The sequence below is a fragment of the Garra rufa genome, chromosome 23 (genome assembly GCF_049309525.1).
Source record: "Garra rufa chromosome 23, GarRuf1.0, whole genome shotgun sequence".
In the NCBI taxonomy this organism is placed as follows: domain Eukaryota; kingdom Metazoa; phylum Chordata; class Actinopteri; order Cypriniformes; family Cyprinidae; genus Garra; species Garra rufa.
Genome location: NC_133383.1, coordinates 15,398,087 through 15,413,410, shown reverse-complemented (window position 1 = coordinate 15,413,410; position 15,324 = coordinate 15,398,087). Strand labels below are relative to the sequence as shown.

General features: G+C 34.6%; 1 protein-coding gene across 1 annotated transcript in view; it reads right to left on the bottom strand.

Moving 5' to 3' along the window:
* The window catches only part of uvrag (UV radiation resistance associated gene), a 150,931-nt gene that overhangs the window by 42,651 nt on the left and 92,956 nt on the right, over positions 1-15,324 (bottom strand). Inside the window, exon 13 of the mRNA XM_073829373.1 lies at positions 11,041-11,116. Coding sequence (XP_073685474.1) covers positions 11,041-11,116 — 76 coding nt within the window. The remainder of the gene's footprint in view (positions 1-11,040; positions 11,117-15,324) is intronic.

Genomic DNA, 15,324 nt, shown 5'->3' with positions numbered 1-15,324 from the left:
ATATATATATATATATATATATATATATATATATATATATATATATATAATATTATATATATATATATATATATATATATATATATATATATATATATATATATATATATATATATATATATATATATATATATATATATATATATATATATATATATATATATATATATATATATATATATATATATATATATATATATATATATATATATATATATATATATATATATATATATATATATATATATATATATATATATATATATATATATATATATACACACACATGCATACATATTTAAGAAACTTTTATTTTGGATGTGATTAATCGCAATTTAATTTTGGATGTGATTAATCACGATTTTTACTGTATTTTTAAGGCTGTTAAAAATACAGTAAAAATCACAATTAATTGCATTCAAAATTAAAGTTGGTGTTACGTAATATGTGTGTGTACTGCGTATATTTATTATGTATATATAAATACATACAAATACATGCGTATATTTGAAAAGAATGAATATATACATATTTAAGAAACTTTTATTTTGGATGCAATTAATCATGATTAATTACAATTAATCTTTTCACAGCTCTAAAAAATACAGTAAAAATGTATTAATCACATCCAAAATCAAAGTTTGTGTCTACATAATATATGTGTGTGTACTGATTATATTTATTATGCATGTATAAACACACACACACACACACACACACACACACACACACACACACACACACACACACACACACACACACACACACACACACACACACACACACACACACACACACACACACACATATCAAAATCTCATAAAATCTATATACAAACAAATTTAAGAAACTTTTATTTTGGATGTGATTAATCACGATTAATCACAATTAATCTTTTGACAGACCTAAAAAATACAGTAAAATAAAAAACTTTAAAATTTAAAATAAATGACATTAAAAAAGTGATTTATTTCTGTGGTGGAAAGCTTAACTTTCAGCACATACCATCCTTCAGAAATCATTCTAATATCCTGATTTAATGAATCAGAAAGATTTCTTATTATCACAACTAAAAACAGCTGTGCTGCTTAATGTTTTAGTGGAAGTTGTCTTTCCCTCAGTATTTGGGCTCATCTTGAGGTGAGTGACCCATGATGGCAATCACATTCAACGCTGTGTTGATCTTTCTTCCACAGAGCAAAGTAAATCAAACAAGATAAAAGCGCAGTCATGGGAAATTTGCATTCAAACAGGAAAACACCAAGTTAAGAGCAGGAAAAAAGAGAGAGAAGAAATGTGAATGAAGGACATATGAAAAAGGAATTAAAATGGGAGTTAGAGGGGGTGGAAAAAAGAGCTGAGCAAATCACTCATAGACGAACACGTACAAGAAAATACCACCACATCTAACGGAGAGTCATTCCCAGCTCACACTCTGAGGTTAAGTACACAGTCTGATGGAGGTAAATGCTGAATGTGACATATGGAAATTCCTGCTTAATATACACAAATAAAGCCACTTATCCTTAGCGATTAATCACGCTGAAGCGATTTCGTTCACAAAGCGCCGTTGTTGACTTGCTAACGGTCGCATTAAAGAAAAACATTCACGCGGGAAGTTAGGTATGTAATAGTAGTAGTTAACTTCTCATACAGAAACCCGTGGCCTTTTACTACATGTGCGATACAGTGAATGAAAATGCGAGTGTTGGCATGCATATCTCCTCTCTCACCTAAAGTTCATATGGTTTCCATCTCAGAAAAGTCATGTTAGATAACAGTCATGACACTAATGGCAACCAAGAATCTCTCACCTCTTTATAGCTAGAGTTCACATGCACCTGAATGTCTTTAGGGAACAAAACATATTGCACACATAAGCTGTACATGGGAGGTTGGAGTGTATTGTTCGTGTAGCGCTTTTAGAAACAGCCCACAGAGAAGCCATTTTTTAAACCAATCAGCTTTCTCTCTGCATGGCCTGTTACAAAATATGTACGTAAATCTTTTGTCCTCATGTGAAATTACTGATTTATGGGTTTTTGGTGCACAAATATGTGTTTTTCAGTATCTTAAAAATATATTAATGTCTAAAGTCTGATTACACTGGATAATAGTGTATGACATACTACTTCCCTATCAATCATTGCATTAAAATAAAATTTGGTAACATTTTAGTATAGTAACCAATTATCACTATTAACATATTGGCTGTTTATTAGTACTTACAAAGCACATATTCTGCATGACCATTTTCTACATCCCTAATCCTACTTAATACCTAACTAATACTTAACAACTACCTTACTAACAATTAAAGCAACACTAAGTAACTTTTCCCTCAACGCTCCCTCTACAGGTTGGAAGCAGAATTGTCAACACTAAAGAGTTGTTTTTACCTTAAAATAATGTTTCCAAACTCGTGTCAGTGGTTCATCAACTCATAACAGGGTGAAACGGCACTTTCGTATTCGCTTTGCGACCCTCTATCGGCCATAACAGCACTATGTAAGTTTGGGTTGTCGGGTCACGGTTTTGTAGTTCAAATGATACTACAAATGCGACTTGCTTTACGGCAGGCTTCACAAAAGGTTTTCATACTTTTATAAAGTCATACAACATAATCTACCTTGTCACTGGACATCGTTATTTCCAAAGCCGGTCCTGGATAGCCTCCAAACAAATAACGTGCATGTGACGCGACGGTAGGCTAAATTATTTACGACAGCAGTAATGGACAATTCCACTTCCAACCTGTAGAGGGAGCGTTGAGGGAAAAGTTACTTAGTGTTGCTTTAATAAGCAGTAAATTAGGAGATTATTGAGGCAAAAGTTATAGTTACTGAATTGTTAACAGGGAGAATTGGACCTTAAAATAAAGTGTGACCAAAACTATATTATTAGTATTTTGTTAACACTTTGTCGGTTATGTGTAGCTGACTGGGAAGTGATTATGGTAGGTAATGTTTTATAATTAAGAACATCAATCTTTTGGTTATCTAGAGTTTAACCAGTATTATTATCATGAATAAAAAAAAAATTAAAAGCTACATGAAATATCTTTTGTTAACTGAAAAAATGTGTGTGTTATAAAATATAAGTAGAAAAAAAATAAAACTAAACTGAAATAGATATAAATAAAACTTAAAATAATTTTAGCTTTAGATAAAACTAACTGGAGAAAAAAAGGATAAACTCAAAAAAATATCATTCATCATTAACCAGTGTTATTTTATTAAGAAATAACACGGAGATACCATTATATTTTTGATTAATATTTTAAATATTTTGACTGTTTTATAAACAAGAACATAATTTTTTATCCATATTAAAATCTTTAAACACAAAGAAGTGTTTAACCATTATTATTAGGGGGAAAAAAACGACCTGAAAATAAAAATAAAATAAAATAAAAAACACTCCCATTATTTGGCTGGCAGACTGCACCGGTTTTCGTTAAAAATCTTCGTTTGTGTTCTGCTGAGGAAACAAAGTCACCTACATCTTGGATGCCCTGGGGGTAAGCAGATAAACATCAAATTTTCATTTTTGGGTGAACTATCCCTTTAACTGAAATAAAAACAAAAACTAATATTAACTAGAAAAAACTAAACACAAACAAACAAATAAATAAATAATGACTACAAATTAATTTAAGTTTTACATTAAACTGAAAATTTACAAAAAAACTGAAAAAATATCATCATTCATCATCATTTACTTTATTATGATATACCATTGACATACTATTATAGCTTTTATTATTATTTTGAAAGTTTTTGTCTTTTAATATGTCTATATAGTTTCTATTTCAGTTTTATTTTTACTTAAGTAAATTAAAATGAGAAATTATGTCTTTGCAACTAGCTGAAATAAAATACTTAAGATTACTTAAAAAAAAAAAAAAAGTTTTTAATTTGAATATGAGTTTTAGTTAACTATAGTGGAATCGCAGGCTGACTCTCACAAAGTCCAAAAGCTTTGAATAAATAAGCGCAACCGATGTCTCCTCATCAAATAGTGCAATCATGAGCACAAAAAATATGCATATTTGCAGTAAAAAGAGATTTGGATATGGTCATCCAGCAGTGCTGATACTGCCAGGTTTCCTGGCTTCGCAAAGAACAGGGCACAATACTAGACCTTCATCATTCCCACTCCAAATTCCCCAATAATCTTCAACCCTCTCTGGATTTAATTCCAAGCGCTGTCCTTCCTGCTGAGCCCCTTGCCAAATAAGATAGCTCTTGAGCTTGGCAACTGAGTGCTAATAGTAATATTTCTTTCACCGTTCTGTTTATGCGAGGTAATCCGTACTTGGAGTGCTGCTCTGCTTCAGGACAACCAACTGAGACTCACTAAGCTCTGAGGTTTGGTCACTTTAGTACTTCTGCCCTCTAGGGGAAGATGAACCATTTAGACAACACACAAATTCACACATATACATGTTATATAGTTGAGTCCTGCTGTTTTGAAAGCTTGGGAACTATTCCAAATACATTCTGACCCAAATGATTGTGTCCAAATCTCCACTCCAGCATTCTGGATGATCCATATGAAAGATATTACACAACAGCAGCACATGAGTGTTTGTTCTGCTGCCAACAAGAGCAAAATTTAAAACATAATGACTATTAAAAGCCAAATTCACAACATTCCAGATGTTGTTGTGACAGTTGAAGGAAGTCTCAGAAGCGGCCTAATGAATTAAATACTCTTGTTATTGAACATGAATGGAAAAGATCAAGTGAAAATGTCTTTTGTTTTTCTTTCCTGTTTGTAGATGTAGTCAAAGCCAAAGGAAGTAAACTAGCCAGGCCTGACTACCTAAAAATTACAGCTTTCACCTCAGTCTGAAGATCTTGCTGGCAAACATGCTCTGCAATGCAATAAACACAGACAAAAACCGCCAAATCTTTTATGCACACGGAAGCTACCTTTTACTAATATCTTGTGTTCAAATAAGTCACGTAAGGTTGCAATTTAAGAATAATTTTGCAGTTGGCTTGTCTGTGAGTTGTTGAAACAAGTAGTCCAAGGAAGCCCTTTATAATGACGCAGGTTTAGGGTCACGAGATACCAATGAAATGCATTTTTTTTTTAGAGGAACACGTTATTGGAGAAGTGTTTGAGCTTGCATTTCGTGTCTTTTGCAGTGTCTCACGTTATAAAAATGCAGTAAACCCTATAAAGCCTACTGAATCATATTTGATTCACAAATGTATACGCCCTCTTAATTCTCAACATGTTTAAAACTTTGCTTAAAGGAAAAGTTTACCCAAAAATGAATATTTTGTCATCATTTCCAAACCCGTATAAGCTTCTTTCATATGTTGAACCCAAAAGAAGATATTTAAACAATTTTGTTTGAAGAACCAGTTTTTGGTCCCCATTGACTTCCATAGTAGGGAAAGAAATACTATGGAAGTCAATAGGGACCATCAACTGTTTGATTACCAGCATTCTATAAAATATTTTCTTTTATGTTTAACATAAGAAAGAAACTCTTTTAAGTTTGGAACGACATGAGGGTGAGTAAATGATGACAAAACTTAACAACCTTTAAGAACCTTCTGTCATCTGATTGACAGTTTATACCTTTTTAGCAAGGCAAAGGCCGTTTAGTTTCATTCTAGAAAAATGTAATTTTGCTGTGAAATATTTATAAATTTTTAAAGTAAATATAGGAATAACTTTTAAATTGTTAATATTTTAAGACTTCGTGGACTAAAGCAACTTGGGCTTACTTGACTATCCATACATCATTTTTTAGAAAAACTTCTAAAGAAAATCAGTAATAAATGTGTTTATCAATGGAAGCTCATGATCAGGCTTTTAAACATTTATTTGAAAAAAATTAAATAAAATCTGTCTCACTGCCCTGTGTCTCATGTTTAGTTCACCCGAAAATGAAAATTCTGTCATTAATTACTCACCCTCATGGCGTTCCCAACCTGTAAGACCTTTGTTCATCTTTGAAACACAAGTTAAGATATTTTTGATGAAATCTGAGAGCTTTCTGACCCTGCTCAGACAGCAATGCAACTACCATTTTAAAGGCCCAACTAATGATAATCAATTAGTAGGCTGATTATTTTTTCAATTAATCGATAAAAAGGCCAATTGTTTTATTTTATTGACAAAAATCACACTATTCTGCTCAATGTCTTTCGAACAAACATGCCAACTGAATGCTATGAAAACATACAGTGAGTCCTACAAAGTCCATTTTAAGCCTTAACTCAATTTTGACCAAATGTGTAGTTACTGCGCTTTGCCTTTGGAGGGAGGACTAACCAATACAGAAAGCTAAAAAATGATTTTGGTAATCACGAATGCTGTTAGTTTACACCAGCAGTGGCACAAACCTTACATAATTTGTTAAAAACCTTACATAAATTTGTTTTAATAAAATTTTTAAGCACTGTATATAGTGAACACAATTAAAAGAATAGTAAATATATTGTAAATATACTGTAAAAGGCGGCTATAAAGCATCTGATATTTATATTCAGACAATCACATGCTGTTATACCTTTACAGTTCCTACTCTTGTGCACTACAAGTTGACTTTTAAACCTAAATTTAACATTCAACAACAGCATAATGAATATTTTTGCACTGCACTGAATAGTAATAGTCTCCCTTTTTACTGTGTTCCATCTGTCTGTCGTGCTCAGATTTAAATTTAACGCAGACTGTCAAAGCACCTAACAACTCAATTTTTAGATGCATTTTGTCCATAGAAATGTGTTATTCAGTGCTGTAATTTTTCGCGACAATTACTGTCAATGATTTTCATTATCGATAATAATCCATTTTATCAACTTGTTGTTGCAGCCTCAGAATACGTCATAAAGTTACGGTTGTACCACTGATGTCATATGGACTAATTTAACAATGTCCTTACTACCTTTCCTGGCCTTGAATGTGGTAGTTGCTGTCTATGCAGGGTCAAAAAGCTCTCAGATTTCATCAAATCTTTTAAGTTCTGTTTAAGTAATTTAAGTTCTGAAGATGAATGAAGGGCTTACAGGTTTGGAAACGACATAAGGGTGACTAATTATTGACAGAATTTAAATTTTTTAGTGAGCTATCCCTTTAAACGTAAACACGTACAGTTTCAATGGCCTTTTAATATGGATTTTTGCATTAAAAACTGCCCTCAAAAATGTGTATTTCATTGAACCAACTTCTTTAGAATGCGATTATATTTGTCTGACAATAAAAATAGTACTATTCACGGTATGCAAAAATGCTTAAACAGTACAAAAGATATTCAACAAATCCAAAAATATTGCACAAAACTATCAAGAGTACACAGCACACAAAAAAATGCACTGCTGTTAAAATGTATTGTTGATGGTGGTTAATTTGTTATAAAAGCTCAGCTTTTATGACTACAGCGGACAGATTTAAAGACTCAACATCTCTGAAAAACTGTAAGCGTGCTGACAGTCTCACAGCATGCTAAAACACAGCACGTTGTCAGCACAATAAAAACTTCAAAAATTCATTCCTTTTAAAGCAAAACTAAAAAATAAAAGCAACTAGTTGTCTATTCCGACTCATCCCTCATTGCAATAGCGACAGAGAAAACAAATAAAAAAAGCCTTTGGAAGTTTTTATCACTACGTTCTCAACTCATCTATCACAGACAAAAGTGCCCCGGCGAAACCCCGCTGGCCACCTGACATTCTTCTCCCTTCCCTCCCATGACACGAGGACTAAATAAAAACAACATCCAGTCAGAGCGCTGCTTCAAAGCAACTAAAACACCCCTCCTTTTCGTTCTCCCTCCTGCCTGCTTGGATCGTTTTCAAACACACACAATTTAATAAAAGATAGACGTTTAATCTCCTCCATTCCAGAACAAGAGCACCGCTGTGAAACCCGATCTCTGCTTAGTCTCAGCAGCCGGACACACAGAGCCACCGCGGCTACGGCTAACGAACGGAACGCATTAAAGACGAGAGGGACGCACAGAAAAAAAAACAAGCGATAGAGGCATAGACCACAAAAACAAAATAACAAACAGGATTTCACTTGCTAGTTATTCGCAAATCACATTAGGTAGGAAAGGCCAAGGTCAATTTTATAATATTTAGAAGTCGCCGAAGCAGCTTAGTCCTATTTGGATTAGCGTAGAGCGTATCGGGAATGAAACGGAGCAGAATACGTACAGCAAGTCTTGCCGTTGGGAACGAAACGGCTAAAAGAAGAGGAAATTACAAGTAGCGTGACTCAAGGGCAACGCGTCATGCATTCTCCGGACAGTTCCTCTCCCAAACTGGAACACATGTGCGAACGGACACAGAGGCCCAAACGTGAAATGGGTTACAGCTCATCTGTTTAGCTACGTAGCCATGTTAACTAACATTAAAAGCCCAATCGGTAGAGTTCAACCGACTCAAATGCTTCAAAATGTTGAGTTCACTGAGCTCATATGGATCGTCTTGACCGGGGGTGAGAGGCTTCGCAAACAATGAGCTTAAAAAGCGCTCGAACGCGGTCAACGTACCGAGATAAGCTCCATTAACTTGCCCTACAGAGAAACACTGACAAGGTTAATGAAGATTTCTGGCAAAGGTGCAAAGCATTACATTCGTTCTGATTAAGCGGACGTGGAATGGAAATGATGGGCGACAGGCAGTATGAAGAACAAGCTGCGGAGGGCATCTCGCAGTCAGACTACAAATGGAGGCATAGATCAAACATGACAGATATATAAGTTTTCCCCTCAGAGTTGGCTAAGCTTATATATCACTCCATACCATGCACAACTACGTTTTTGTTCTTGCAACGTGCGTGCCGCTCGCGTGGGTCAGAGACGGAGCGATTCGCTCGACCGCCTTGGTTCTTTCTAAAGTCTATTCTGTATTTTTCATCTCCTCCTTCAGTTGGAGCAACAGCTGGAGCGCAGGAGGCTTGGATTCCACTCCCAGATTCACAGAGGCGTGTTAATCTTGCACTTAACCAGGCAAACTGATTAAATTCATGCTGTATAATTGTGAGCAAAGCCTAAAATTGAAATTGGATTAGAGCTATGACTCATGAAAGTCATTTTGTATGATGTTAATGCGAGTGATTATACAAGGTACATCAGTTATAGAACTACAGCTGTGGAAATTTGAGAGCAAAATCTCATGGTAGAAGTCTACTGTAATTCAGGGGTTTTCAAACTTTTTGATGGCAAGGACCACCAAACAAATAATGAGATAACCAATATGTATGTGACCATGGACCACAAAACCTGTGATAAGGGTCAATTTTTTTCTCAAAATTGAAATAATAAATGAATAAATAAGCTTTTCATTGATGTATGTTTTGTTAGGATAGGACAATATTTGGCCAAGATGCAACTATTTGAAAATCTGCAATCTGAGAGTGGAAAAAATCTAAATACTGAGAAAATCGCCTTTAAAGTTGTCTAAATGAAGTTCTTAGCAATGCACATTACTAATTAAAAAGTTAGTTTTGATATATTTACAGTTGGAAATTTACAAAATATCTTCATGGAACATGATCTTTACTTAATATCCTAATGATTTTTTTGCATAAAAGAAAAATAAATAATTTTGACCCATACACTGTATTTTTGGCTATTGCTACAAATATACATGTGCTACATAAGACTGCTTTTGTGGTCCAGGGTCACATATTTCTTCATAAAACTACCTTTTTTATTGTGATTTTCAACATTGAGAGAGTAAAATGTAATATAACTAATTTCGAAAACATTAATATTTTCATTCAGCAAGGATGCCTTAAATTGATCAGGAGTGACGGCAAAGACATGTTTTCAACATTGATAATATTTTTAAAGCAGCACATTAGCACATTACAATGACTGCGGAAGATCATGTAATACTGTAAAGACTGAAGAAAAATCTACTTTGGCATTGTATTAATAAATCAATTTTCTAAATAAAAAAATTAATAAGAATAGGTATGCAATGGATTACAATCAACCAAAAATTTAGATAACTGTTAGTATGACAATATTTACACAACTATCAATACTTTGTTGACCAATTACCAAGCAATGCTTCATTTTGTTCAGTCTGTGGTGTAAGCAAAACGTGGTCAGGTCAAATTTTTATAAATTCTACTGGTAGTCCACTGTATGAAGAATTTTTGGGTATAATATGTCACAGTTTACTTTATTTTGCTATCCTCGCTTACATAAATGCACTATAGTGTCCAGTTTAATGAACCCCGGAACCCAATTCTTGGTCTGTTTTTTCTTTATCATGATAGGACAGTATAGAGCAGACAGAAAGAGATAGGAGCAGGATAGGGAAAGGTCCTCGAGCCGGGTTTCGAACTCAGAACGCCCCTAACGCAATATGTCTGTGCACTGCCCACAAGGCTATCACCACAGATTCTTGTCTATCTTAAAAAAAGAAATACCAGGAGGGGCTTTGTTGCAAGTCATAGAATGAAATAAATCCATTTTTTACAAAAACACTGCAGTGCTGTTTTCCTAAAAATGCCCATGTAAAGGCAATTCAGAGAATTCTTTCTAAACACATTATAAATGTTAGAAATGTACTGCTGAAAACATAAACTGTGAACTATGTAGTACTGAATTGTGGAGTTAAACAGTTTTTCACTATTTTTGTGTTCAAGATTTTTAGTCGGGCCTGAAATCATGCATCAATGACACACTTTGCCAGCTCAATTGCGAGTTACTGTTATTACTGTTAGTTACAACAGCCTTTTCTTTTGCATGTTATTGCTACACACTTACACGAAAAGTAATGTCAAAACGCACCACCTTGGAGAGATTTGTAAAGGTTAAAACAAGGTTAAGATACTGACAAACAGTAGTGTTTAGTTAGACTCGGACTCAACCCATTTGGACTCGGACTTGAGTCCGACTCGCCCCATTTTGGACTCGGACTCGACTTAAGTGGACTCGAACCCAACACTACTTTACACAGACTTTAAGTTACTGACTCATAATTGGGCAACATCCTGTGTAATCAGTCAGTCAGCCATCTTGATTTGTACAGTGGGACGTGTTGAGATTCTTACCTGGGCGATGTTTTTGTTGAGCAAATAGACACCGTATTCAAACTGGAAACGCTCTCCTCTGGGGTAGAGGGGGAACCTGCAAACAAGAGCAGCAAAGAGGCATCATGAGAAAGGCCCAATCCCAATTCTATTTTCTACCCCTTCGCCTACCCCTCGCCCCTTCCCCTTGTCCCTTGAAACTAAATAAAATATTTAGCTAAAATATTTCCCCTAAGAAATGGGACACCACTACAACACTGTGATACGTCATCATACGTTGTCGCTAGTTCCTAATGTTACGTCAGAGGACATGCGCAGATGTTTATCACTCATTCCAAGATGTCAAAATGTTGTCATGTTGCAAAAAGTACAAATGTACGGTGTACGCACCGTTCATTCACATGTGGCCGTAAGCAAAACAAACAACGCATTATCACATGCGCGGCAAATTGCTAATCAGTGTAGTGGTGCCTGGAGAAGTATACATGCTTCATTTGTGAATTTCGTTTTCAACTTGCTATTTGAACGCGTTCGTTTTCTGGATCCTTGGACTAAAATGTTTACAGGGGTTCACTTGTTTAAGAAATTTCTGATCGTAAAAATCAGCTTCTTTTTGTTTGTAAGGTATCGTTTTTATTATTATGTACTGATTTAAATTACTGGTGCGGTGAGCGGGCGCAGGTGCATTAGGCGCAATCATTAAATACATTTCAAAGCAAGCCGGCTCCACGGTCCTGACTGCATCATCACTGCCTTTATTGGGTGTTTTGAGCGAATATTTACATTTATTCACATGACTGGATGTGGTGGACTGCCATGATTTTGGCGAATGCAGGACAATGAATAATGCGCATCAGAGGGGATTTAAAAAGTGGAAGTGTGTATACACCGTATACGTTACCTGCGTACACCCTCCACTACACCACCGTTGCAAATTGCCGTGCCACTGGTCTTTCAAGTTTCTAACATGCAGTCAAGTGTATATGACATAAAAATATATTTTGTAATATCGTGCAATCAGTGCTATCTGCTAGCAAACTTTAGCGATTTTTTTGCAAACGTTTATTTACAAAACAACACCATAAACACAAACACAAGATTGAAGGTAATATACATATAATGAAACATTGTCATGAAAATCCGTATTAAAGGCAAAAATTACTTATATTTACGAGTCTGCTTGCTCGAGTGAGCAGCCATGTTGGAAATTTCTCTTAGCCCTTCGTTTGAAGTGAGGTCCTGAAAAATCTTCGTTTGGAGGGCTATCTGGCCCTTCCCCTTACCCCTACCCCTCCAACCAAAAGAGAAATGAGACACCCCTACCCCTTCACGTGAACGCGCCAAACGGAGGGGTAGGGCTAAGTGTAGGGGTAAGGGGTAGAATTGGGATTGAGCCAAAGAGTCCCAACACTCACCTCTGAACCATTCCACATGGTTCCCATATTAAACACAAAGCGAAGAACATTTTTTATGAGGTCGTAATCAGTTCATAACTTTGCACAGGACAACCTCACACCAAACAATGCAAAACAGCAGGTCATCTGGATAAACAGCTAACCAAAAGACTAAGGCCTGAAAATAATAAGTGTATTTACAAACCAACGTTCAGAGTCAGGAATCTTTCAGTGTTTAAGGGTATTTACGTCCTGTGAAGTTAACCGAGCAATGATGATGCCTTAAACTCTTCACAAACTCCGCAAGGCAACAGGCTCTTTCTGACGTAAGACATTTCAGCAGATGTTAAGAGACCGCCTGGAGCTCTGGAGGTCTGGTTCTGATCCGCTTTTCAAATGCATGTCTGAAACACAATCTATTATCCATTAAAATCATCATTCTGGCTTGTTTCTTTCGGTCAGTTCTCATTTAAACCACAAGCGTAATCATGATTCAGAAATGGCCGAGCGGCACACAATATCAATGTCTACATCGGAGCGACGTATAATGAACTAACCAGTCAAGATTCGCAACAGATGAACACGCCGGACTATTATTGTAATTCTGAAGGGTGCACATTGAAGCGTTTACTGAGAATTTAAGACTTCAGAAAAAGCTTTTATTATAAAAATAGTGCCAATAGGGTACACGTTCCAGAAATCACTGGAAGTCTGTGATGTGGACAACATTCATCTTTAGCTGATCCATTCATCATATTGAAGCAATACATCAATATAAATATTGATCATTAGCCAATAAAATATGAACAAGAACTACATTTGCACTTTTAAGAAAGAAACACAAGTGCTTGCAATGCACCAAAAGAGTAGTATTAAAGTTATCTTTTAAAAATAAAAATAAAACAAATACAAATCATTTTAAAGGGGCTATATGTAACTTTTCCCCCTTTTAGTAACTTTTTATTTGACCATTTATGACTCAAACATCTCTTGACGAGCATACTGACACCTTGTCAGCTCACAGTGAGTGCACCTATAAGCCTGTATCCTATTTTTCCTATTTTCTGTCGGGTCGGATTTTTCGCGCGCTGTCTGCGGATGTGAACAAGAACTACATTTACATCTCCATAAAAAAATACAAGTGCTTGCAAGCCACAAAAATAGACTGCTCTAAAAAAAAAAAAAAAAAAAAAAAAACCTAAATAAAAAATAATAATAAAATAAAATTTAATAAAATTATATTAAATAAATAAATAAATTATAGGAACAAGAACTAGATTTACAAGAACTAGGCTTACAAAATTGACTTTGGACTAAGGTAAAAAAAAATAATAATAATAATAATAATAATTAAAAAAAATGAATAAATAAAATAAACAAGAACTAGATTTACATTTCCATTAGAAAATACAAGTGCTTGCAAGCCACAAAAACAGACTCTAATGTAAAAAGAAAATTTAATAAAAAACAACTAAATAATAAAATTAAATAAAAAAAAAATAAAAGGAACAAGAACTAGATTCACATTTCCATAAGAAAATATAAGTGCTTGCAAACCACCAAAGTAGTACTTTGGACTGAGGTGTAAAAAAACAAACAAAAAAAAAAACACTTAATTTTATTTAATTTAATTTAATTTAAAAAAATTCACATTTCAAATAGTTTTAAAATGTAAAAGAATAATAAAATCAAATAAAATACAAGAACTAGATTTACATTTCCACAAGAAAAGTACTTGCAAGCCACAAAAATAGAATGTAAAAACCTAAATAAAAAAGATAATGATATTAATAATGATAATAATAAAATAACTGAATAAAATAAAATTAGATTAAAACATTATAGGAACAAGAACTAGATTACATTTCCACAAGAAAATATAAGTGCTTGCAAGAAAAATAGACTTTGGTCTAATATAAATAAATAAATAAATAAATAAATAAATAAATAAATAAATAATGAAATAATGAAATAATGCCATAACATAACAACTTAAGTCATTTTGCAGAGTGTCAAAAAACAGAAATGTAACTGAAGTGCCATGATTGTTCTACCAGAGACGGTCAAAGAGGGAATTTCAAGCTTTAATCTTACATTTTTAAAAAGTATAACATTTTTCAGAAATATTTTTAATGTAACTTAACTATTATATAACTTTAATAGAACTAATAGAAAACTGAGGAAAAGAACAAAAAACACGATGATCAAGATTATCCAACTGTGTCAGCAGTTCATCCTCTGAGTTTAGTAGCAATGGACTTGTTTCAAAAACACGCAGACCTCCTGAACCGAACATCCCATTAGTTTTATTAGAGAACACGGCCTGAAAAACCCAGTTGGAAAGTCCCTTTGAGAAAACTTAAAATGGGAAAGGTTCAACAACCAGACAAAAAGACATCTCGTCAATATTCTGCACCTCCTCGAAGCTGCTCCCACTAACACCTGACATAACTTCAGCCTCCTAATATGAGAGTACGACATTACTGCCCTGTTATTACGAGCTTACAGGGAGGGAGAGAAAGAGCGAGAGACACACAGAACAAGAAGAGGACAGAAAAGCCTCCAGCTTAACCACCTGTGATCAACAAAAACATCACCACTTTAACCACAAAGCTCTCCTGACAGCGCTGTCAGGCTTGTTAAAACACCGCATGTGTGTGTTTTCAAGACTCTATACCTGAGGAATGCAGTTATAAGAGTTGCACGATTGTGATCATGGACTGTAACTGGTCTGGGGTCACACACTTTAGCCTACGGGCGGCAGACACCTACAAGCCAGAGGTGCGAGAGATCTTCCAGAAGTTCCTTTGTAATCCGTGAGGCCTTTTTGTCAGTAGCACCTGGAACTTGTGCTTTTAATTGCGGAAGAGTGGAGACAGACCCAGCAATCCCCTCTACTTCCTGTCTTAAC